The 26,109-nt window shown below is 40.3% G+C and overlaps 1 protein-coding gene across 1 annotated transcript in view; it reads left to right on the top strand.

Moving 5' to 3' along the window:
- The window catches only part of lactb2 (lactamase, beta 2), a 69,495-nt gene extending 47,255 nt beyond the window's left edge, over positions 1–22,240 (top strand). Inside the window, exons 5-8 of the mRNA XM_072569607.1 lie at positions 2,328–2,506; positions 9,287–9,435; positions 12,211–12,292; positions 21,172–22,240. Of these exons, the coding sequence (XP_072425708.1) occupies positions 2,328–2,506; positions 9,287–9,435; positions 12,211–12,292; positions 21,172–21,212 (451 nt within the window). The 3' untranslated portion in view covers positions 21,213–22,240. The remainder of the gene's footprint in view (positions 1–2,327; positions 2,507–9,286; positions 9,436–12,210; positions 12,293–21,171) is intronic.
- The last annotated feature ends 3,869 nt before the right edge of the window (positions 22,241–26,109 follow it).

Here is a 26,109-nt window from a genome sequence, read left to right on the forward strand (position 1 = left end):
CTGAATGTCTTGTTTACATGTTATCAGTATAACAGTTGGAGGGGAGCTAGTAAAAGCAGCTAATCTGATAAAAATAGTTGTTTCATAATAGGTCATTACTATTAAGGTGAGCAAATAGCTAATGAACTGGTCAAATAAATTCACATCAGTAATGGCCCTTGGAGAAAATTACTTTAGTTAGAAGCAAACAAGATAATGTATGTATTTTTTAGGATTATTGAGTTGAAAGATGATGGTTGAAGGCCCACCCTACATTAGCAGCAAATAACGCAGTGAGTAATGTGGAAATATCCCAAAATAGAAGGAGTGACCTTTTCAGACAAAATATTAAACCAAGCCTTCACCTGCTGCCTAATTGGAAGCAGAAGATCCTATAACACTGTTCTGGACTGAGAAATGAAGCATCAAAAATCAATTTAATGCCTGGTTCCAGGAATGAGAAATTTCAATGATACGAATAGTTTGCAAAGTCTTTAGGTTGGATTGTTGAATACCTATATTTTATGAAACTGTCTCTGCTATGTTGATCAAGGTAGTCTTGAATTTGGAAGGCATTTTGTTGTAAGTTACAACATTATTTTTCAAACGTAGCTTTTAAAACTTGTTTACCTCTATCTTAAAGAGATTGGCCAGTTTTGAATTTCTGAAAGAGAACTGTACATGGCAAAGCATTCAAATGTGGCTGTTTTCTGAATTGTGATACAGAGCCTGGAAATCACTGACCTGATGGGAAAAAAAACTCTCATTTGACATCATCACACTAATTCTAACCTCATATTAATGTTTGACTTGGGTGTAGATGTGCAGTTAGTACTAGATCAGTTCCGAATTTGGTATGTAGGATTAGAATTAGCAAAGCTTGATACAGAAGAAAGGCAAAAGACAGAGTCAGAACTTTCCCATTTCCAGTTCGAATTTTGTGTCACAAGATGGGAGACACTCAGTCCACCATGGTTAGCTTAGCTCTGTCTTCTCACTTGCTGGTTATTCTGTTTGGCATGTAAGGAATTCTGTTTGGTAACTTCATCCAATTGACAACTTATTTTTAGGTATGCCTGGTACTGCTCCTTCTGCACTCTCCATTGGACCAGGGTTGATCCGTTGGCTTGATGGTAATGGTTGTGGGGGTTTTGCAAGGCCACGAAGTTACAGATTGTGCTGGGGTACAGTTCTGCTGCTGTTGATGGCCCACAGCACCACATGAGTGCCCAGTCTTGAGTTGCAGATCTATTCAAAATCTGTCCAGTTAGTCCAGTGATACTGCCACACATCATGGAGAGTATTCTCAATGTGAAAGCAAGACTTTGTCTCCACAAGGACTGTGCGGTGGTCACTCTTACAGATACTGTCATGGACAGATGTATCTGCAGCTGGCAGATTGGTGAGGATGGGGTTTGGATCTTTTTCCCTCTTGTTGGCTCCCCCACCAGCTGTTGCAGACCCAGTCTAGAAGGATCCGACCAGTTCAATCAGGAGTACTACTGTCAAGCCACGCTTGGTGGTGGGCATTGAAATCCCACACCCAGAGTACATTTTGCACCCTTGCCACCCTCACTACTGCATCCAGTGTTCAACATGGAGGATTACTGATTCATCAGCTGAGGGAGGATAGTATGTAGTAATTAGCAGGAGGATTCTTTGCCCATGTTTAACCTGAAGCTATGGGACTTGGTGTCCAGAGTCGATATTGAAGACTCCCAAGGCAACTATCTCCCAGCTGTGCCCCACTGTGCCACCACATTGGCTGGGTCTGTCGTGCCATGGGACAGGACAAATGCAGGGATGGTGTTGCTAGTGTCTGGAGCATTGTCTGCAAAATATGGTTCTATGGGTCTGACTGTGTCAGGCTGTTGCTTGATTCTTTTGTGTGAGACAGCTGTCCCAATTTTGGCACTTAGCCCCCAGACATTTATAAGGAGGACTTTGCAGGACTATTTCTGCTGTTGTTTTTTCCTGTGCTGAGGTCAATGCCACATGGTCTGTCCAGTTTCATTTCTTAGTTGAGACTTTGCAGCGATTCATACATCTGATTGATTCAACAACCTTTTTAACTAGGCTTTTGGTCATCTGAACTAGTACCTCCTTTTTGTCATATTTTGTTTCATAATGCTCAGGTAAATTGTCTTGGGATGTTTAATTATGTTGAAAGGTACAACATAAGTATACGTGTTTATGGTTGTAAATGGAGGTTGTCTCTTTTCAAATCTGTTGCTGTTTGTAACTATTCATCCATGAATTCTCTGTTATGAACCAGTGTTCTGTTAGTAGTGCATATAAAGTTCTCTTTAATATGAAAAACAGAATAGCATTCTTGCTTTTACTCCCAGGGTCATTTACACACCAGGACATACTACTGATCACATGGCATTATTGCTGCAAGAGGAAAATGCCATATTTTCTGGAGACTGTATTCTGGGAGAAGGCACAGCAGTATTTGAAGACTTGCACACTTATATGCTGTCTTTGGAAAAGTTGTTGAATATAAATGCTGACTTAATATATCCAGGTAAGTAGATGATTTTAAAATTCTTATGTTTATTGTTCATTGTTTTACTTCCACTGTGATACGCTGCTCACTAACTGATTGATTATAATTCCTCTGTAAAGTTTTCCCTGTATGAAACTAGCTGCACTGCTGAAAGGTTCATACGTATCACCAATGATTGGAATGCTCTGTCATGCAGAGGGCCCTAGGTTGACTGAATCCTTTATTGTCATGTGCATTTAACTTAAAATACAGTGAAAAATGTGTGGCATCACTGCACATAGGCACCATTTGCAATAACTTAGATAAGAACTCTGAAAAAGATAACTTAAAGAAAGAGTCCAAAATTTTCTTCTCTGCTGCTACAGTCCTGCTCTGGGCTTGCCAGCTCAAACCATGCTGCCACCAGACTCCTGCTATCGGCTTCCCAGCCCATGCCATATCGCTGACAGAGTCTGCTCTGGGCTCCCCAGACCACACCACGCGGTAACAAGACTCCCACTCCCAGCTCCCCAGAGCACACCACGCGGAAACAGGAGTCCTGCTTTGGGATTCCTAGCCACACCATGCTGTTACCAGAGGCTCACTCCACATGGAAGCAAGAGTCCCACTTCAGGTTTCAAAGACTAACCGACCAACTCTGCAGTGACGCTGCCTGTGAAGATGCCACTGCCACTCCAGAGCGCATTGAATCTGCCGTCACTTCAAAGAGCTGTCTTTCTCAGTTATGGTTGAGAAATAAAGAACAGGAAGTGGGTAAAAGCACACAAAAAAGGCCCAGACACAGGAACCTGATGCTACCTACTCCACCACTATCTTAGAATTTGGTATCCAAAAGTTAGTGGGCAGGTACACAAGGATTAGGAAAGCTAATGGTTATTGTGTTATTGCTTATTGGAAGAGGAATTGGCAAAAAAACGAAGGAGGCTATGTTTTAATTATGCATAGTATGGGTGAGATGATTTCTAGAGTGCTGTCTACATTGTTAGTTCCCTTATATAAGGAAGATTGTAAATGCACTGGAAGAAGTTCAGAGAAGGTTTATCAGATTGATACCTAGATTGGGTGGGTTGGTTAATTACAGAGTAGGCTCATATCTGCTGTGATTTAGAAGAATAAGAGGCAATTTGATTGAAATATATAAGATCTTGAGAGCTTTTGACCAGGTACATGAGTCTTGTTTTGCCAGAGAATCTAAAACTGGGGATCACTGTTTAATAATAATCTCATTTAAGATGGGGATGAGCAAAATTATTTTGTCACAGAAGATCATGAATCTTTGGAACTTTTCCTCAAGAGGCAATGGAAGCAGACTTGAATATTTGAAAGACATAGATTATTGATAAGTGGTGAAAGATTCTCTAGGGACGTGGGAATGTGGAGTATTCGGATTAGCCATGATCTTATTGAATGGCAGAGTATATCAGAGGGTCTTTCTGGCAGTTTTCTGCTCCTAATTTTTACGTTTATATGTTTGCATTATTTGGTGTAGCACTGAAAATACACACCCCTGTTCTTTCTAATTAAAGGGATCTAATCCAATGTAGCAGTTGTGATGCTGAAATTAGTTTCAGGGCTCATTGATTTGCAAGACAGGAGAAATCAGTAAAGATTCTGGCTCTCACCCTGTATTTGGTTCCACCTAATTGGGGCGTTTTCTATCAGTCAGGCAAGACATGGCATGGTCTTAGCTGTTGTGTTTTCATTGTTCAATAGAATGTATATACTTGTGTTCCCAACACATGGGGAATGAGCCAATCAGGAGTAATACGCCAGGAGAAAATTGAAAACAAAGTGGAAAGAATAAATGAAATGGTTATTAGCCTGAAGTGTTCTCTAATCTATTACGTATGTTAATGTTTTCATCCAGATGGATGCAGTCATCTCAGTAGCCTTTTGGTTATGGTATTTAATTAGGGGTTATGCGATCATTTTAATCAACAGATAACATGGTTTTCAGAGACGTATATTGAACAATGTAATGATAACTTATAAGTAGCATGTTGATCAATTACTTAAGCGATTTATTTCTTTTTCTTCATAACTTCCTGGGTTTTATCTTCGTTTTTCCAATTTTCTCATTGCCCAAGAATGGAAAAGTTGCCAGTTTCCCATCCAAGGCAGACAAGCAGGAGCCTGGAAGAACACAGCAGGTCAGGAAGTGGAGAAGCCAATGTTTTGACTTCTCCACTTGAAACATTGACTTCTCCACTTCCAGATGCTGCCTGGCCTGCTGTGTTCTTCCAGGCTCCTGCTTGTGTGCCTTGGATTCCAGCATCTGCAGTTCTTTTTCTCTAACTCTACCATCCAACAGCCAGTTCCCTCTGGATCATTAAAAAAACACTTGTGTAAAATACTACAATTATAACTGACTCCTGATAATTGCTTGGTAATTGTCTAGTAACTGAAGTGTTTTCAATCTTGTGCTTTATTTAATCTACAAATTATCTTCTCAGATATTAATAACTGGTGCTGTCACCCTGTGGATTCTACATTTCTCCTCAGTAATATTTTTGACACCAGATGTTCAAGCTGTGAAAGTTATCACACAAAACTAAAGAAATCTTCTGCTGATCAACACTCCTCCAACAACCACCTGCGTCACAAATCCAGACTGTTCTATGTTGAACACTATTCGGAGGAAGTAATAAACGACACTGAGCACAATGACCTCTGAGAGTGGGAAGATGAAGTAATCAGGGATTTGAGGGAGGTTGGGAATAATTGAGAGAAGGGTGGTAAAGAGAGAAGGTCAGAAAGGAGGCAGAGGAGGAAATGTAGAAAATAGGACCAGGCATAGACCATTTGGCCCCAGGAGCTTGCTGCACTGTTTAATATGATCAAGGCTAATCATTCAACTGGGCACCCTGTTCCCACTTAGTCCAGCCCCAAGAACTATAACCATCTCCTTCTAAAGAAACATTTAGTGTGTGTTGGCCTCAACCATTTTCTGTTAGCAGAGAATTGTTCAGGCTCATAACTCTCTGGGTGAAGAAATTTCTTTTCATCTCAGTTTTAAATTGTTTATCCTGTATCCTTAGACTGTGAATTCTGCTGCTGGACTCCTTGATCATTGGAATATCCTTCCTGCATTTACCCTGTGTGGTCCTGTTACAATTTTATAGGTTTCTGAGATTCTCCCTCATCCTTTAAGCTTCAGTAAATATAGTCTTAACCAATCCAGTCCGTCTTCATATGTCAATCCTGCCATCCCAGGAATCAGACAGGTTAACCTTTTGTTGTACTCCTTCCATAGCCAGAACATGCTTCTTCTCAAAGGGGACCATTTCTGAACACAATACCCAATGTGTCCTCTCACTCTGTATAATTGTAGCAAGATATCCCTGCTCCTGTCTGCAAATCCTCTCGCTATAAAGGCCAACATACCATTTGCCTTCTTCACTGCCTGCTACACCTGCATGGTTGCTTCCATTGACCTAAGTCTTGTTTTTCAAATGTATTTTTCCCCAATCTATCACTGTTCAAATAATAATCTGACTTCCTGTTTTTGTTATCCATGTTGTACTTCATCTGCCAGGTATTTTCCCACTGACTCAACTTGTTGCTCAACTTGTTGAAATGATACTGAAGCATTTCTGCATCCTCCTCATAATTCATCCTCCCACCTCGCTTTATGTCATTTGAAAACTTGAAGATATTGCATTTATTTACCTCACCAAAATTATTAACGTATCATATGAATAGCTGGGCTCCAAGTGTCGATCGCTGTTGTACCCCACTATTCACTGTCTACCACTCTGAAAAGGACTCACTTTCTCCTGCTATTTGTTTCCAGTCTGCCAACCAGTTCTCTATCCATGTCAGCACACTACCCCTAATCCCATGCACTTTAATTTTAACTACTAATTTCTTAGATGGAATCTCAGAGAAAGCCGACTGTGTGTCCAAGTAAATCACATCTGCTGGTTCAGTCTTGTCAATTCTACTCGTTATAACCTTGAAAAATTCCAGTAGATTTATCAAGCATCATTTCGCTTTCATAAACCTATGCTGACTCTGTCCAATCCTGGGAGAAAGTGAGGACTACTGATGCTGGAGATCAGAGCTGAAAAATGTGTTGCTGGAAAAGTGCAGTAGGTCAGGCAGCATCAAAGGAGCAGGAGAATCGACGTTTCGGGCATAAGAATTTATAGCAAGTTCTGTGTCTTACAATCTTATACTCCACAACCACCTGATGAAGGAACTGCACTCTGAAAGCTTGTGCTTCCAATTAAACCTGTTGGACTGTAACCTGATGTTGCATGATTTTTAAGTTAATACTGATTTCCTTCAGTTCTTCCATCTCATTAGATCCCTGTGTTCCGCAACATTTTTGAGAGGTTATTCATGTCCTACTTTGTGAACACAGTACCAAAGTATATATTTAATTAGCCTGCCATTTCTCTGCTCCTCTTTATTACTTTCTCTGTTTCTGATTGTAAGGAATCTAAAGTTGTTTTCACTGGTGTTTTTCTCTTCAGTTTGTAACTTCCCTTTAAATTAGTCCCCCTCTTAATTAATCCTTCCTCCTCCTTTGAAATGTAAACTCTTCCCAGTCTTCAAGTCTACTGCTTTTTTTGTCCAGGTTAAATGGCCCTTCCTTGGATCTGATACTATCTCTAATTTCTCTTGGTAACCATGGTCAGGCCACCTCTCCCATTTTAGTTTTGACCCAGATGAGACTGAGCAATTGTTGTAGTTCCTCCAAACACTGTTCAAAAAATTACCATTGCCCATCCACCATCATTCCTTTAATGAATGTTCTCCAATTTGCTATAGCTAACTGTCACCCAATTCCTAACCAGGTTCCTTTATTTCGATTCAGGACCCTAGTCTCATAATCAAGTATGGCACTCTCCATCTTAGTGATGAATCCTGTCATATTATGGTTGCTGTTTCTCTAAGGGGCCTTACACAGCTAGATTGCTGATTAATCCTTTATTATTACACCGTCTAAGATAGTCTGTTCCCTAGTTGGTTCCTCAATGTATTGATATCGAAAACTTTCACACTCCAGGAATTCCTCCTTTATAGTATTGATTTGCCCAATCTATGTACAGATTAAAGTTGCTCACACTTACAGCTATATCTTTATTGTTTGCATTTCTAATTTCCAGCCTAATGCCTTTCTCAGCATAACCACTACAGACTCTGTTTATAACCCTCATTGTCGTTTTCTGTCCCTTGATGTTCCACCCATACAGATTCCACTTCACCAGAACTAATATCCTTCCTCACTGTTGTATAAATATTCTCTTTAACCAGCAATGCTACCCCACCTCCTTTTCCTTTTTGGCTGTCCTTCCTAAAAACTAACCAGCCCAGATATTCAGTTCCTGTCCTTTGTCACCCTACAGCCATGTCTCCGTAATCCCAACTACTATATCATACCCATTTATAATTGTTTGCACAACTAATTCATCCACTTTATTGCTAATACCCTGTGCATTAAGACACTGGACCTTAAGGCTTTTTAACATTCTTGGTGCAGTTTGCATTATTGTGCAATGTGGTCCTGTTTGATTCCTGCCCTTGTATCTCTGACTACCATTTTTTCCAATTTCCTAATCTGTCTTTAGTTTTTGCCCTTGTTTCCCTCCGTCTTGATTCTCTGTACACATTCCCATCCTCCTGCCATTTTAATCTAAACCCTCCCAACTGGAGTAGCAAAGGGCAGCACACGCCTGGAGATGAATAAAAATGGGAAAACGGAGAAACAGACTTGCAGTTCTTGTAAAAACTGCTTGGTAATGTTGGTGTAGTTCCAGAAGCTGCTTTTTATATGCATATACAGCTTTGTGGGGAGGTGGAAACTACTTGAACAGATGTTCAGGTTATTGGAGAAGGAACAGCATTTTGCAAAGTGTTCATTTATTGGTGATGTCTTCCCAACTAGCCCTAAGGTTGTTCATTAGTCTGGGACAGGTTGGGTTAGTATGCTGCTAAGTTTTGAAGCTGCAGGCAGTGTTGATTTTTTTTCCCCCTTAATTACAATCTTGAAATCTACTCCCTCCACCACCAATGTTCAATAGCAGCAGGGTACACTGTCTACAAGGTGCACTGCAGAAAATCACCAAACATCATTAAACAGCATCTTTGAAAACCACTTGCATCTAGAAGGACATAGGGCAGTAGATACATGGGAACACCTTCTGCACGTTTCTCTCCAAGCCGCTCACAATCCTGACTTAGAAATCTATCACCATTCCTTCAGTGTCACTGGGTCAAAATTCCCTCCCTCTTATTCCTGCATAACTCTGACACATTAGAATTATCCAGAATCAGCTGAGTAAACTAAAATAATGCAAATACATAAATTTACAGCTGAAGCATTTCATTCAAAGTAAACAAAATGTGTATAATCAACAGTCGTGGATCCAAGTAATCATTCGATGCTTCTCTATGTACAGTTGTTGAACATTTTCTTAAAATATGAACTTGGAGCCTTGAACAAAAAGCTGATACAAAGAAAACATGAAATGAGAGCAAATTAGAAACCAAAAAAATGCAAATTTCATGCACCTGTCTTCCCCAAAGCCATAAGTGCATTTGAATACCTAGAATCAAACTGTTATTTCTTTCACCTGCTTTGCACCTCAGCTTCGAAATGTTGTTCAGATCTGTATTGAACAGAAACAACCATAAGGTATCCAGCCAGATGGAACAATAAACTCAACCATTTAATGTCTTACAGAGAGCTAGTCATCCAAGTCTCCAGTATTCTTGGTTTCTGGATGCCTAATCAAAATGCAGCCATACAAAATCGCTCTTCTTTTGTTCTGTTTTTGTTTTGAATTTCAGGACATGGCCCAGTTGTGCAAGATGCATCTGAAAAAATTCGAGAGTACATAGCTCACAGAAACTTGAGGGAACAACAGATTTTAAAGGTTTTTCAGGAGCATTCAGAGCAATATTTCACCCCAGTGGAACTTGTTAAAAGTGTTTATAAGGTAAACTTTATTTTGGCTTATTTATGATCAAAATTCAGGATAGTATTCTTAATTCATATTCATTATTGACTTTCAAACGGGAACCAGTTAAGCACCTGGAGACAGAAAAATGCACAGTTTCAATGAAAAAGCAGGAAGTGTGACTTACTGATTGACATAGTCACAATAGATCAAGTAGTATCCTGCACCGTTCTATGACTAAATGGATTGAGTTGATAATTGATATCAAATGATACTTATCAGTGTCTTGATAAGTTAGGTTTCCACTGCACTTTCCATTTGTAGACATCATTACAATCTTGGTCGAAGCAAGGTCAGAAGCTGAATACCAGAAGTTCAGGTGAAATAAGAATAGTCAACCGTGATGTCAAGGTTAACATTCAGTTGAGTGTAACACTAAAGAGCCCTAATAAAGGTTAAATCATTGGGGATTAGAGAAAAACTAATCCCAGCACAAAAAAAAGTGATTGTTGTTGAATGCCAGTCATCTCATTCACAGGACATAATGTGTCCAATTGCCTTTAACTGCCCCATCAATGATGTTCCCTGCCACCTACTGTCAGAAAAAGTGCTGTTTATTGACATTAAATTGGAAGGATATTAAATTGACAAGGATTCAGAAGATGTGTTCAGAAGTACCAGGATGTTGCCGGGAATAGAGGGCTTGAGTTATATGGAGAGGCTGGACAGGCTGGGACCTTTTTTCATTGGAGCATAGGAGGTTGAGAGGTGACATTAAAGGTTTATAAGATCATGAGGGGCAAAGATAAGATGAATAGCAAAAGTCGTTTCCCTAGGGTGAGAGAGTTCAAAACAAGGGGGTATATTTTTAAGATGGGGGGAGGGGAGAAAGACTTAAAAGGGACCTGAGGGACATTTTTCCCACACAAAGGGTGGTTCGTATGTGGAGTGACCTGCCAGTGGAAGTGGTAGGTACAGTTACAACATCTAAAAGATATTTGGACAGATAAATGAATAGGTAAGATTTGGAGGGATATGAGCAAAACACAGGTAAGTGGGGTGAGGTTAGCTTGGGAAATTTGGTTGTCATGGACAAGTTGGACTGAAGGGTCTTTTTCCATGCTGTGAGACTCTATGATTTTAGGCATAAAACGTTTTTTTAAAAATAAGTACCTATTGCCGTCAGGAAGATAAAATAATAAGTAGTTTAAAAGTCCCTAGTATCCTTGAGGAGTTAGGTTTTAACCTGAGACCACGGTTGCTTAATCAGCGACTTATATTCTCAGCAAACGAAGTTTGTAGGTATCCTTGAGTTTTCGGTGAGTGGATGTTTCTCTGACCTGCTCTTCACCAAGCATTAACCTTGAAGAAGTTCAGCTATTACAAATCAATGTTTATCCCTCTATGCTTTGTCCAAAAGCAGTTGTCTGAAATACAGCTCATTCCCATGTCTGGTTTCATTTTCTTCAGCTGGATGATCTGCAGGCTGGTTTCACCTGCACAATGTGAAACTTATCTGGAAAAGTGTAACTCACAGGAGAAATGGATCCAAGTTTCAGTGACATTGTGTAATGATATGAGTTTCATCTCAGACAGATTTTTGTTTATTATTGGCTTCAAGAGTTGGTTCAACTTGGGTCAGGTGATCACAGACCATCTTAATTCAGTGCTTTAATGTTTTTTGAAACCATTTTAGTCAATGAAAAGTTCCAGGTTTTAAAATCAGCTGATGAATGTCAAATCTCATAGTCCATTTTTACCATATTGAAACGCAGTACAGTTGCTGAAACCTCCACCATAGTCCTCCTGAAGGTCCCCATTAAGCAGAACCTGAACTGGACAAGCTGGATAAATGCCCCGATTCTGGAACAGATCGAAGCTGTGTAATCTGTGATGAGTGATTCATTTACTCAATCACTGAATTTTAACCTGACTCCCAAAAGTGTACCTAGCACCTGCAAATCAGAACTTATCAGTATTTTGGAATACTTGCCACTTGCTTAATTCCCTCTACTTGCAATGTTGCATCGCTACAGTATGTACTGATCGTAGGATATCCTGGAACAACGCACAAAGGTATCTTTGGCTATATTTTCCAAACTAGCCTAGAAGGATATGGGAAACAATATGTGCAGACCTCACCACCTCCAAGCTAATTAACTTCCTGACTTAGACTTCTATCACCTCTCTTTTGTTATTGTTGGATTGACATCCTGGAGCTGTCTACTTAATATTTGAGGCACTTTCATCAGACAGACTACAGCAGTACAGCAGTTCAAGAAGAAAATCCACCAGTAGTACCTTTTCAAAGACAACTAAGAATGGACAATAAATATTGGCCTCGCCAATTATACTCTCATCTGAACACTAAATCTTGTTAACCTAACACAGGCAATTTGCACTCATCCTTTTTAGATAAAACAGATTTAGTTCAACCTATAGCACTTGGACGCAGTAAGTTCTCTCCAGTGCCCTGGTCAGTATTAATTCCTTAACCAATATAGTAAAAAGTATTATCTGGTTACTGCATTGCTATTTGTTGGGCATCTGGGATCAAGTTGACGACTATTGTTGCTGTATTACTAGGTGCTGAACTTACTGAATGTAAAGAACATTAGGACATCCTGAGGTTGTGAAAGATGCAATAACAATGCAATTTTTAAATTCTTCCTTTGTCAACATGGAACTGGATTTAAATTGCTCAGACTAATCATTTCAAATTAGAAAAATGTTTTTCAAACCATTTTTTAAATAAACGTAATTGTGTTTTCTTAGTAGAATGCAAGATTTAATGTACAATTTCATGTCCAATAGGATACTCCAATACATTTACATAAAGCAGCTGAAGTTAATCTCACCCACCACCTGAAAAAGTTGGGAAAAGAAGGAAAAATAAGTAAGTGTTCTCAACATTGATGACTAAAATACTGGAAACTTGTTCTCGTTACACTAGTGTTCCCAGGATGGGGTAGTTATGAGGTCTATTTAATTTTAGAACTCAGACAGTAACTACCAAACTAAATGATTATTGGGCAAAATCACTGATCCACTAGAAGGATATTGATGACCAATAGTCCTGAGAACCAGTCTGTGTGAATGCGGATAGGTTTGCCTAAATGGAAGATTATGATCTTTCCCTTGATAGTCAAAGTCACAAGGAAACTGGTACTAGAACATGCTTGAATCCTTCTAAGGTTGAAAAGACATACTAAGCTGTTGGATAAAAGCAGGATTTAAGTGATATTTCAAATCCTTTTAGGAGTAAAATAGATGGATAATGACATGGCACATCTGGGATCAAGAGTTCTGTCAGTAAGATGTTAAATGATATTATTCTTTGTCAGTTTCCTCTCTGAACAGGAGCTGGCCATCTTGATAATTTACACTGATACACTTCCGTGCTGTAATATAGCACAAACAAGAGTAAATGGTTCACTAAGTGGCCACAGGTAGTAGCTTAATAGTATTTATGTTCAGTGGAGGAAAAGGCAATTTGTTCCTGGCAAATCCAAAAGTTATTTAACAAAATAACAATGAAAGCAGGAACCTCTTTGTCAATGTAACAGCTCATTATATCACTTCATATGTGTCTGTCACATAACAAATGGAGATTTAACTTGGATTTTAATCGCTTTGCCAGGTTATGTAATTAATGCAAACTAATATTTAACCTCCTTTGGCAATTATTTGAATAAATTTCTTTTTAATGTGCCTAGCTTTGCTGTCAGCTGCCCGTAATATTATGACAGGACTCTACATAGTGCATTGTGGCAGGTTTCCTCAAGGTTCAAAGATTCCACCCATGTAACCATAGGTGCTTTCCAAAAGAGCACAAGAAAGAGGAACAGGAGCCTGGTCCACCATTCTTTCGCTTTTTAGCTGATTCGACATTCGTAATATCTACTTTGCTGCATTTTCTCTATCATCCTGGATTCCCCTGCTGATCATGAATCAATCTATCTCAGTCTTAAGTATACACCAAATCTCTGTTCCTGCAGCTCTATACAGTAAGGAGTTCCAAAGATACCAATCCTCTGAGAGAAGAAATTCCTTCTTATTTTAGTCTTAAATTGGCAGGAAGTGACAATTGTACGTTTGAAGTGGCTCAATTAGCCTCCTGATGGATGATGATTTTGCCAGTTTTCTTACTGCTGACACAATGGCATGGCAGCAGAAAAAGATCAGCTATCTACCTACCCCCCCACCCCCCGCCTCCAAATCTAAACAACAGCCCAAATCCCATAATCCTATCTTCCTAACCTGTGCCTAAAAGGCACAGAAAATTCTGCTTTTCTTTGCAGTCTAATTCAGCCGCATCTAGATTACTGTGTACAGTTCTGGTCACCACATTGGATTGTGGAGAGGGTGCAGAGAAGGTTTATGAGGATGTTGCCTGGTATGGAAGGCACTAGCTATGAAGAGAGGTTGAGTAGGTTAGGATTGTTTTCATTAGAAAAAGAAGATTGAGGGGGGACCTTTACAAAATCATGAAGGGTATAGACAGAGTAGATGGCGATAAGCTTTTTCCCACGGTGAAGGATTCAATAACGAGAGACACGCTTTCAAGGTGAGAGGTGAAAAGTTTAAGAGGGATACACGCGGCAAGTACTTTACACAGAGGGTGGTAGGTTCCTGGAACGCATTGCCAGCAGAGGTGGTAGAGGCAGGCACGGTAAATTCATTTAAGATGTGTCTGGACAGATGCCTGAGTAGGTGGAGAGCAGAGGGATACAGATGCTTAGGAATTGGGCGATAGGTTTAGACAGTACATTTGGAACGGCTCAGGCTTGGAGGGCTGAAGGGCCTGTTACTGGGCTGTAAATTTTCTTTGTTCTCTTTTCTTTTTTCTTTGTTCTGTTTGTAATGCAATAAACTGTTCCATTGATTACTACATCTCCATAATGCAATAGTCCTGTCTCCATCCTCCCCTTCTGCATGCAACAGTACAAATTGCTGACATTCATTACCACCTTAGCAAAAACCAGATCTGCAGACTAAATGATAATAATTACAATCCAGATTGTATGGATATAGCTTCTATTTCATATTATATGTGATTTTTGAATATTAAATCTAATCAGTTTCTTCAGCAGAAGTGAGAGAAGTTGCTGTGACATTATAACCCTTAGACCTGCGATCATCCTTACATAGGTACTTTCTGTTTTGAGACCTGGAAGAGAAAGCTGAAAGCACATATCTCTTTGCATCTGTGGTGGAGAGGTCCCCATCCCAGTTAGTCTGGATGTGCATATGCTCCAGCCATACTGTGCTGTAATGTAGAGAAACCATTGTATCACTGATTTGAATGGTGTACTTTCCTACCATATGTATCACATTTCCAGAGGCTACTTCAGAGTAGCTTCACATCCATTTGATTTGATTTATTAATATCATTTATATCAAGGTACAGTGAAAAGTGTTTTGTGCGTTACAGGCAGATCATACTGTACAAGTGCAGCAGGGTAACAGAATAGAGTACAGGATATAGTGTTACAGATGCTGAGAAGATGCAGAGAGAGATCAAAATTAACACTGAAGAGGTCAATTCATAAGCCTGATAACCGCGGGAAAGTAACTGTTTTTGAATATGTTAGTATGTGCATTCAAACTTTTATATTTTCTGTCTGATGAAAGAGAATTGAAAAGAGTATAACCAGGGTGGGAGGGGTGTATGATTTTGTTGGTTGCTTTCCCGATTCAGCAGGAAGGAAAGATGAAGTTAATGGATGGGAGGATGGTTTGCGTGATGGACTGGATTGTGGTCACAACTCTGTCATTTCTTGCAGTCTTGGGAAGACCACTTGTCAAACCATACTGTCTGGGAAGCCAGGGAGGAGATTGCAGACCCTTTGGCTTTGATCTTTATGTCGTCATTGTCCAGAGGAATACTGCCACAAAAATGGAGGATAGCATATGTTCTTCCCTTGTTCAAGAAGGGGAGCAGAGACAACCCTGGTAATTATAGACCAGTGAGCCTTACTTTGGTTATGGGTAAAGTGTTGGAAAAGGTTATAAGAGATGGGATTTATAATCATCTAGAAAGGAATAAGTTGATTAGTAGTCAATACGGTTTTGTGAAGGGTAGGTCATGCCTCACTAACTTTATTGAGTTCTTCGAGAAGGTGACCAAACAGGTGGATGAAGTAGATGTAGTTGATGTAGTGTATATAGATTTCAGTAAGGCATTTGATACAGTTCCCCATTGTAGGCTATTGCACACAATACGAAGGCATAGGATTGAGGGTGATTTAGTGATTTGGATCATAAATTGGCTAGCTGAAAGAAGACAGAGGGTGGTGGTTGATGGGAAATGTTCAGCCTGGGGTTCAGTTACTAGTGGTGTACCGCAAGGATCTGTTTTGGATCCACTGCTGTTTGTCATTTTTATAAATGATCTGGATGAGAGCATACCAGGCTGGGTTAGTAAATTTGTGGATGACACTTAAGGTCAGTAGAGTTGTGGATCATGCCGAGAATGTTGTAGGTTACAGAGGGACACAGATAAGCTATAGAGCTGATCTGAGAGCTGACAAATAGAGTTTAATGTGGAAAAGTGTGAGGTGATTCACTTTGGAAGAAGTAACAGGAATGCAGAGTACTGGGTTAATGGTAAGAGTCTTGGTAATGTAGATGAACAGAGAGATCTCGTTGTCCTTGTACATAGATCCCTGAAAGTTACCACCCAGGTTGATAGGATTGTTAGGAAGGCATATGGTGTGTTAGCTTTTATTGGTGGAGGGATTGAGTTTCGGAGCCATTAAATCATGCTGCAGCTGTACAAAGTTCTGGTGCGGCTGCATGTGGAGTATTGCATGCAGTTCTGGTCACTGCATTATAGGAAGGATGTGGAAGCTTTGGAAATGGTTTAGAGGTGATTTATTAGGAAGTTGCCTGATATGGAAGGAAGGTCTTAACAAGGAATGGTTGAGGGGACTGAGGCTGCTTACGTTAGAGAGAAGGAGGTTAAAAGGTGACTTAATTGAGACATAAGATAATTAGAGGGTTTGATAGGGTGGACAGTGACCTTTTTTGCTCAGATAATGGCTAGAATGAGGGGACATAGCTTTAAATTGGGGGGTGATGAATATAGGACAGATACCAGAGGCAGTTTCTTTACTCAGAGTAGTAGGGGCTTGGAGAGGCCTGCCTGCAACAGTAGTGGACTCGCCAACTTTAAAGACATTTAAATAGTCATTGGATAGGCATATGGAGGAAAATGGAATAGTGTAGGATAGATGGGCTTCAGATTGGTTCCATAGGTCGGCACAACATTGAAGTCCGAAGGTCCTGTACTACGCTGTAATGCTCTATGATCCATTGAAATAAGATACTTTCTGTGGTGCACCTCCAAATATTTGTAAGTCTTTACAGACATACTGAATTTCCTTAGCCTCCTGAGGAAGTAGAGGTGCTGTTGAGCTTTCTTGACAATAATGTCAGCATGGGTAGATCGGGACAGATTGTTGGTGATCGTCATTTCCAGGAACTTGGTGCTGTTAACCATCTCCACCTCAGCATTGTTGATGCAGATAGGGGCCTGCCCCGACTCTACTTCCTGAAGTCAGTGACCAGCTCCTTTGTTTTGCTGATGTCAATGGAGAGATTATTGTCTTTACATCATGCCACTAAGCACTCTATCTACTTCCTACACACCATCTCGTCATTGTTTAAGATCTGACCTACAACGGTGCAAACTTGTAAATGGAATTGGTGCAGAATTTGGTGACAGTCAAGTGTCTGTGTTGTAAGGAGTATAGTAGAGAGCTGAGTGCGCAGAGTTGAGAGTGTGGTGCTGGAACAGCACAGTAGATCGGGCAGCATCTGAGGAGCAGGAGAATCGACGTTTCGGCCAAGAGCCCTTCATCAGGAATGTCTTGTGGGGCAGCAGTGTTGAGGATTATAGTGGAGGAAGTGTTGCCGCTTGTCCTTATTGCGGTCTGTTGGTCAGGAAGCTGAGAATTCACTTAGAGATGGGAGCAGAGACCTAGGTCCCAGAGTTCAGAATTATGGTGTTGAAGGCAGAACTACAGTCAATAAATAAGTAGGAGCTTGATGTAGGTACCATTGTCATCCAGATGTTCCAGAGATGACTGTAGGGCCAGGGAGATGGTGTTTGTTGTGAACCTGTTGCGCCAGTAGGTGAATTACAAGCCAGCAAGGCAATCTGGGAGGCTGGATTTGATGTGAGCCATGACCAACCTCTTGAAGTACTTCATAATTGTGGATGTCAGAGCCACCAGGCGGTATTCGTTGAGGCACTCTGCATGATCTTCCTTTGGCACTGGGATAATGGTCTTCTTGAAGCAAGCGGGGACTCTAGGCTATAGAAGGAAAGGTTGACGATGTCTATGAATACTCCCACCTGGTCCACGCAGGATCTGAGCGTGTTCAGGACCTGTCGCTTTCCGAGTGTTCACCCTTAAGAAGGTCGACCTAACGTCTGTGGTGGTGACTGAGGGTAAAGGTGCACTCTAGGCTGATGGGACAAGTGACATCGTTTCACTGCCCTTCTGTTCCAAGTGAGTGTGGAATGTGTTGAGCTCATTGGGTAGGGATGTGCTGTTGCCCAAGGTTCTGTTCAACTTCGTTTTGTAGCCTGTTATGCTGTGTAAGCCTTGCCTCACATGATGGGTATCCATGTGGGTTAGTCTGCATCTCAAGCTTAGTTTGCTATTACCTCTCTGCATCCCTGATGGCGCTGCGAAGGTCGTATGGATTTCCTGTGTAGGTCAGGGTCACCTGACTTGAATGCTGCAGCCCTGGACTTCAGTAGGGGGTGGATCTCCCAGTTCATCGATGGTTTTGAGTTGGAAACATTCACATCCTTCTTTTAATAGTAGCGTCTGTGAGCTGGTGTGATGTGTATTTACTTCCCAGCCAATTTCTTTCTCCTCATGTTTCAGTCTCAGTTCCATCTGATCACTTGTGGCTTTCTTTTGGGGATAAAATTCAGAAATCTGAAGTGCAAAGAGACTTGGAAGTTCTAATCCAGGATTCTCTCAAGGTAAACTTTCAGGTTGTGTCAGTGGTCAGGAAGGCAAGTGCAACAATGGCACTTTATTTCGAGAGGACTTGAATATAAACACAGAGATGTACTCCTGAGGCTCTATAAGGCTCTGGTCAGACCACATTTGGAGTATTGTGCACAGTTTTGGGCCCCATATCTCAGGAAGGATGTACTGACCCTGGAGCATGTTCGAGGAGGCTCACGAAAATGGTCCCAGGAATTAACAGCTTAATGTATAAGGAATGTTTGAGGACTCTGGTTCTACATTCGGTATTTAGAAGGATGGGGGGTGGGTCCAGTTGAAACTTACAGAATACTGAATGGCCTGGACAGGCTGGATATTGGAGAGATATTTCCAATGGTTACGAGAGACTCTGATCCAAGGGCACAGCATTAGAATAAAGGGAAGTCCTTTGAGAATGGAGATGAGGAGAAACTTCAGCCAGAAAGTAGTGAATTTATGGAATTCACTATTACAGGAGGCTGTGGAGGCCAGGCCATTGAGTATACTTAAGACTGAGATAGATAGGTTCTTGATTGTCAAAGGGACCAAGGGTTACGGGGAGAAAGTGGGAGATTGAGGTTGAGAAACCTATCAGCCATGCTTGAATGGCTGGGCAGAACTGATGGGCTGAATGGCCTAATTTCTGCTCCTGTGTCTTATAGTCTTTTGAATGAGTGTTGCATGGTTTGGTTTGCAAGCAGCTAAAGTGGTATGGTATCTTGAAAGATGAAGCAGAATCCTATGACAGCCTATAGGATTCCTGATGCCAAAACGTCAATTCTCCTGCTCCTCGGATGCTGCCTGACCTGCTGTGCTTTTCCAGCACCACACTCGACTATAGGTAATAGATGTCATAATAGTTCACCACATTCTGAGGACTTCCCCTTGTACATTTAGAGCATGTCCAGCACTAGTGGCTGCTCTTGTTACTCCAGATTGTCTTGTCCATAAAAAGGAAAGTTTAAATTACAATTTGAATACTGTGAAAACATGCAAAATAAATACAGCCAACATTTCCTCAGGAGGAGCTAAGTCCCAGCATTTAGACTTTGAGGGTCCTAATAATTCATGACAAAGCAGCAGGAGTGCAGTGACACGTTTCTTTGATGCCTTCTCTAAATAGATGGCTCACTGTGCTCTCTACAGCTCTCTCTGAATGCAAGGATGGGAGATCTGCAGAATCATGGGTGACTGCTTCTGAGGCTGCAAGGAGAAATAGGAGAGTCTTCACAAGGGAAGGAAAGAAAAGATAAACATGCATTTATGTCATTTTTTTTCACAATGGCCGAGTATTTCGGAGTACTTTACAGGCAGTGGAGTACTTTTTGAAGTGCAATCACTTCTGTAATGTAGGAAAAGTGGCAGCTAATTTACATTCAGCAGGCTCCTACAAATGTCAGTCTGTTTTTTTGTGATGTTGCTTGATAGGTAAATGTTGGTCAGGATACCAGAAATAACTCCAATAGAACAAAAACCTGCAGATGCTGGAAATCCAAAACAAAAATTGCTGGAGCAACACAAGAAGTCTGGCAGCATCTGTAGGCACAGAGCAGAGTTAGTGCTTAACAAAAAGAAACAAAGAATTGTTTGGAAATCCAAAACAAAAACACCGGGCAATGTGGTGTCTCAATGGCTAGTACTGCAACCTCTCTCACTAGGGACCCAGGTTCGATTCCACCCTTGGGCGACTGTCTGTGTGGAGTTTGCACATTCTCCCCGTGTCTGTGGGTTTCCTCCGGGTGTTCTGATTTCCTCCCACAGTCCAGAATGTGCAGGTTAGGTGGATTGACCATGAGAAATGCAGGATTACAGGGATAGAGTGGGGGGGCGGGGGGGGGGGGGAGATGTGGGTGGGTTGCTCGTCAGACTCGAAGGGCTAAATAGCCTGCATTCACATAATAAGGATTTTATGATGATTCTATGAACTGCTGCAGAAATGCAGCAGGTCTGGCAACATCTTTGGAGAGAATCAGAGTTAAAGCTTCGGCCCATTCTGAAGAAGGGTCACTGGACCCAAAACGTTAACTCTGCTTTCTCTCCACAGATATTGCCAGAACTACAGAGTTTTGCCAGCAATTTCAGAACCATAAATAACTCCCCTGCTTTTATTTAAAAGTCAGAGTATTTCTTTTCCCTGTTGGGGCCAAACAGTACAATAACTTGAACATTTAGGACTTTGATTACTTTCTTTTGGATCATGATTTATATTATTTGTTGTGATGATGAAAATAGCTGAGTAGTGAGCCCTATAGTAGAAGCTAAGATGATGCCATGTTTGATCTCTGATCTGTGCTAGATTGACTGATCATGAGCTCAGTCAACAGTGATAGCTCTACAGTTTACCTTCGTCATTTTGAGGAGGAGACATTTGGTGAGTGTTCCCAGTTCTGATTTGGTAACAGGTGTGTGCAAAGCTGTCACATGGAACCTGCACCACCTAATAAACCTGTTACATGGGAATATCACTTGGGCAAAGTTACTAAAAAAAAACTTCCCTCACATAAGTCTTCATTTCAAGGCATCAATGATTTGGCACTGGAGCAAACACTAGCAGAGAAGGTTTTCAATAAATAGTTTAGAAATGGTACATTCTTTGCTTTGTTTGAGTGATAATTTCAGTGATTATCTTCAGGAAATGATTTAGGGAAGCAATATTTTGTTACTGAATTATGGACAATATTTAAGTCTGCACAGTTCAGCATAGATTCAGTGCAATAATTTTCAGTGTTGTAAACAAAATTAATCAAATCATTTTGTCTTACAGCCCAAGATGATACAACTCATAAATGGAAAAGCAATTTGTAATGCTTCTCCACCCACCTAAATGGATAAAATGGATTTTTGTATCATTTTCAAATAAGTTTACATGGATTTTTAGAGATTTAATTTTGCCTTAAATGCTATATTTGGGTTTTAAAACAAATGCTGGAAATGCTTTCTGTTGAGGGAAAACAGAGGCACATTTCAGATTAGTGATCTTTTGTTAAAACTGTATTCTATTTTGTTGGGTTTAATGTCAGAAAATAAAGTATGCTGCATAATGCGTTGGAGGAGAATTTCCAAAGCAGTTTACTCCCAAAAATTGAGTAAATGACTGAGTTATTTTGTCAAAATTTTCACAAATATAGCGGGGGAATTCTATTAGAAGTTCTACCCCATTGTAGTTTTATAATACTTATTCTGAGTAGTGTTGTAATCTTGTAGTTTGTTACATGACAGATTACAAGTTATTATATCCATTGAGCATCATTCTCATAAGTCTTCAAACTAACAACTATGTAATTAAATCCTTTGTACAATGCATTCCACATTAAATCTGTAAGTACCACATTAAACCTTCAAGTAATCGGTAAAACAAGCTGTGATTTTTTTTCCTTAAATTCTGAATTAAGCAATTTGTAGTATTGACTTAGTGAAACATTAAACTCACCAACAAAAACAGTTGGCTTTTAAAAGATTGAAATTTCAACCAGTCATAGCACTGAGCTTGTTTTGAAAGTAACACTTAATATCACTTTTATTTTTGACCTTGCTGAACATATATATGTATAAATTGCAATCAGTTTGTATTTACTCAGCACTGTTAAAATATCTCTGTTAAAATTGTCGCTTTGCTCAATTGCTGCATTTAAAAGTGATTGCTACTAAAACAAGGTTAAATATATTTATCACAATGATCAGAGGGATGTTGGATTATTAGATGGGTGAATAAAAAGCTCAGCACAACAAAACATGGAGACAAGGTAAAAACAAGTTATAAAATGTGGAAGACCATGTAGAAGGGTGTAGGTTTGCTCACTGAGCTGTAGGTTTGATATCCAGACGTTTCATTACCTGGGTAGGTAACATCATCAGTGGTGACCTCCAAATGACGGCTTCACTTGGAGGTCACCACTGATGATGTTACTTAGCCAGGTAATGAAACGTCTGGATATCAAACCTACAGCTCAGCGAGCAAACCTACACCCTAAACCTCAACCTGGCTACAAAACCTTCATAAACCTTGCGAAAACCATGTAGAAGAATGTTAGAGAAACAGAAAAGAAAACAATAAGAAATGCAAGGAAGAATCAAGATGAACATGTAAAGAAAACATTCTTTGAAACAGGTGAAGAAATTGAGGTCTGGTCTCCTTTGCCAACTGTATGTATTGCTTGTACTGATACTGTACTGCTGCTTTATTATAAACAGTATCACCTTTAGCCTACTATGAGATCATCACACTTGACATGTTACTTTTGTCTACAGCTGTCTGTTTTATTGTTCATAATAGCTATCTGATCTGGTTAACAGAATTGAACCTCCATATTTACACAATGTTTCAATTGTATGGCCATATTTGCAAAGATTTTTCAATCCATTTACTTTATTGAAATATTATTCAAATGTAATTACTTATTTTATGAAATAATGTATGATTGAATGTACACTAAGATATTTTATGAGTCCATTTGGAACTGAAACTGTTCATTTCCAGTGATAGTTAATGAAATTGCTTCAAATCCTAATTATGGCTTATGCCATAACATAATATTTCTGGGGTAAAGGGTTAAATATATTTATAATATATAGCCAACTTGCATTAGTAGTGCCCCAGGAGATTACAGGCAATTACACTCTAGAGAGAGAAGATTCTATGTTCTGTGCTAGATTTAATGATATAAGTAGTTAGAAGTATATTAAAAACATAATATGAACAACAGCCACGATTAAACATTCCCCCTTTATCTTGCTAACAACGTAGTTTCTTCCAACCTCCACTTATAAGAACAAAAGACAAAGCTGTTTCCACCAAAGCAGAGATGGTTGGGTCACTGGGATACCTGGCTTGGTCCTGCGCTGTTCGGTCATTGGGATGTCTGGTTTGGTTCTGTGCTGTGTACAGGTTCCTGTGTACTAATGGTCACATTGCTGGGAAATCTGTAGATTTACTGTCAAGGACTAGGTTTTCAAGAATAGACCCAGATTACCTGGTGTTTCCCCAATTCCAGGCACCGACCAATCATCATGCATATGTTTATTGTTGGTGGGCTGCATTCCCCAGAAAAGGGAAATACATCTGGTTGGTGGCTAGAAGGTAGGGTCGATGAGATGAGTGGAAGGGAGGGGCTGGGAGGGAAGTCGGGTGATGGGAAGGGAGGTCATTTGAAATTGGAGAATTCAGTGTTGAGACCATTGGGCTGTAGGCTGCCCAGGTGGAAGATGAGGTGTTGTTCGTCCAATTTGCAATCTGATTTGAGGTGTTGTTTTGGGAATGTGGGTTCAAATCATGCCATGGTAGAATTTGAATTCAATAAACATCTGGAACTAAGAGCCTAATGATGACCATAAGTACATTGTCAATTGTCAGGAAAACCCCATCTGGTTCAGTAATGTCCTTGAAGGAAGGAAAATCGGTCATCCTTACCTGGTCTGGCCTACATCTGACTCCAGACTCTCAGCAATGTGGTCGACTCTGAGCAGTTAGGGATGGGCAATAAATGCTGGCCCATCCAGAGAGACACACATCCCTGAGTAAGTTTTTAAAAAGACCCCATCACAGTCTATGGAATTTTACTGAAAACCAGTAGACAGCCTATTCTCAGAAATAGAGACAGGGAGGTTGAGGGAGGGAGTGGAAAAATTGGAGGTTAACAAAGTGAGAGAGAGGTGGAAATTAATCACAAATTTTCCAATTCTGGGCAAGCAGGAAGCTTCAGTAATACAGCCGGTCAACACATCATTTGTCTCTGAGTGTGGAGCTGGCTATCCATTAGACACGACATCTGCTGTAGTTATTTTAGGAATCGTTTACAGTCATAATTCTGAAAACCTTCAGCTTTTTTTGCTCAACTGTAAGCCTATACAAAGCAACAGATGATTTAAATATGGCAACATTACAGCCAAATATGACTCTAAACTAATATTTCCAAACTAATATATCAGCAGAAGGTCTAAGACCAAATACAGCAATCTAGGTTTGTTCAATACTCCACATCAGTTGTATGACACTTTGATCTTTTACTATAAATTCTGTGTCCTATGATCCAGCCCCACTAGCTATCTGATGAAGGAGCAGCGCTCCAAAAGCCTGTGCTTACAAATAAACCTGTTGGACTATAACCTAGTGTTGTGATTTTTAACCAAATACTGCACTCAACTAAGATGAACTGACTAGTTACAGACAGGAAACTGAACGTGACCTAATTATAGGTGACTTTTTAACCACACCAGATGTTACATCTCCCTACTGAATCTTGAGACAATAATTGTCATGTTCTAAAATGGGTCACAATGGGCACTCCAGAAGGTGACTCAACATCACCTTCTCATAGACAACGAGGGAAGGGTAATCAATGCTGGCCTAATCCCACAGATGAAGAAAATTTATAGGTTAACTATCTGGATCCACACTGTCCATGTTTCCTTACCTTTGCCAGTGATTAGCAAGAACACAAAATATTTGCTGCCTTCGCAAAAATTGTTCCCATTCTAAAATGTGTGGTCTTACTGGTGAAATTATCCCCTTTCCTTTCTAAGCAATCTGGTGTTTTCTTTTATGGTGTAGAGAGTGGAGTTATACTTGGTCGGTGAGCTCAGTTACTGATCCAGTGCTCACAAGTAGGTTGTTGATCCGAATAGGTGAGGAAATCATTAGTTCCTCCAGTAAACCAATTCAGAAACTTTATCTGCAGATGGACTGTCACTTTTGGGATGGGGTGTTATGAAATTTTGTAGGAGGGAGATTCATGTCTCTTCTAATTCCTGAGCAATCTTGTTTGAACAAAGGTGACTTATAGAGTTATACAGATTGAAACAACTCATCTATGCCAACCAGATACCCCAACCTAATCTAGTCCTATTTGCCAGCACTTGGCCCTTATCCCTCTAAACCATTCCTATTCATTTACCCATCCAGATGCCTTTTCAATGTTATAATTGTCCCAACCTCCACCACTTCTTCTGATGGCTCATTCCATACACACACCACCCTCTGCATGAAAAAGTTGCCCCTCAAGTCCCTTTTTTATCTTTCCCCTCTCAACTTAAATCTATGCCGTATAGTTCTGGACCCCACCCCAGGGAAAAAGACTTTGCCTGTTTATCCTGTCCATGCCCCTCATGATTTTATAAACCTCTATAAGGTCACCCCTCAGCTTCCAATGCTCCATGGAAAACAGTCCTAGCCTATTCAGCTTCTCCTGTAGCTCAAATCCTCCAACCCTGGCAAGATCCTTGTAAATCTTTTCTGAATCCTTTGAAGTTTCACAACATCCTTCTGATAGGAAGGAGACCAGAATTGCACATAATATTCCAAAAGTGACTTATCCGACGTCCTGTACAGCCACAATATGACCACCCTACTCCTATACTCAATGCTTTGACAAACGTTCTTCACTATCCTAACCACCTGCAACTCTACTTTCAAGGAGCTATGAACCTGCACTCCAAGGTCTCTCTTGTTCAGCAACACTTCCTAGGACTTGTTTGGCAGCATCCAGCAACGATCCTTTTAAGGATCATTGATTAGGATATTCAGTACATGGTGCCAGTGGAATTGAGCATACAACTCTGTGGCTAACAGCTTTTCCTGCTGAGCAACAGTTGTCAAATTCTCAAGTAAAATCTGATAAGTGCATCGATAGCTGACGTAAAGGAAACCACTTAAAGATACCAGTTTGTAACTGATGTCATCTTGGGGGCAGTATATCTTCTTGCTTAT

The sequence above is a fragment of the Chiloscyllium punctatum genome, chromosome 5, assembly GCF_047496795.1.
Source record: "Chiloscyllium punctatum isolate Juve2018m chromosome 5, sChiPun1.3, whole genome shotgun sequence".
In the NCBI taxonomy this organism is placed as follows: Eukaryota; Metazoa; Chordata; class Chondrichthyes; order Orectolobiformes; family Hemiscylliidae; genus Chiloscyllium; species Chiloscyllium punctatum.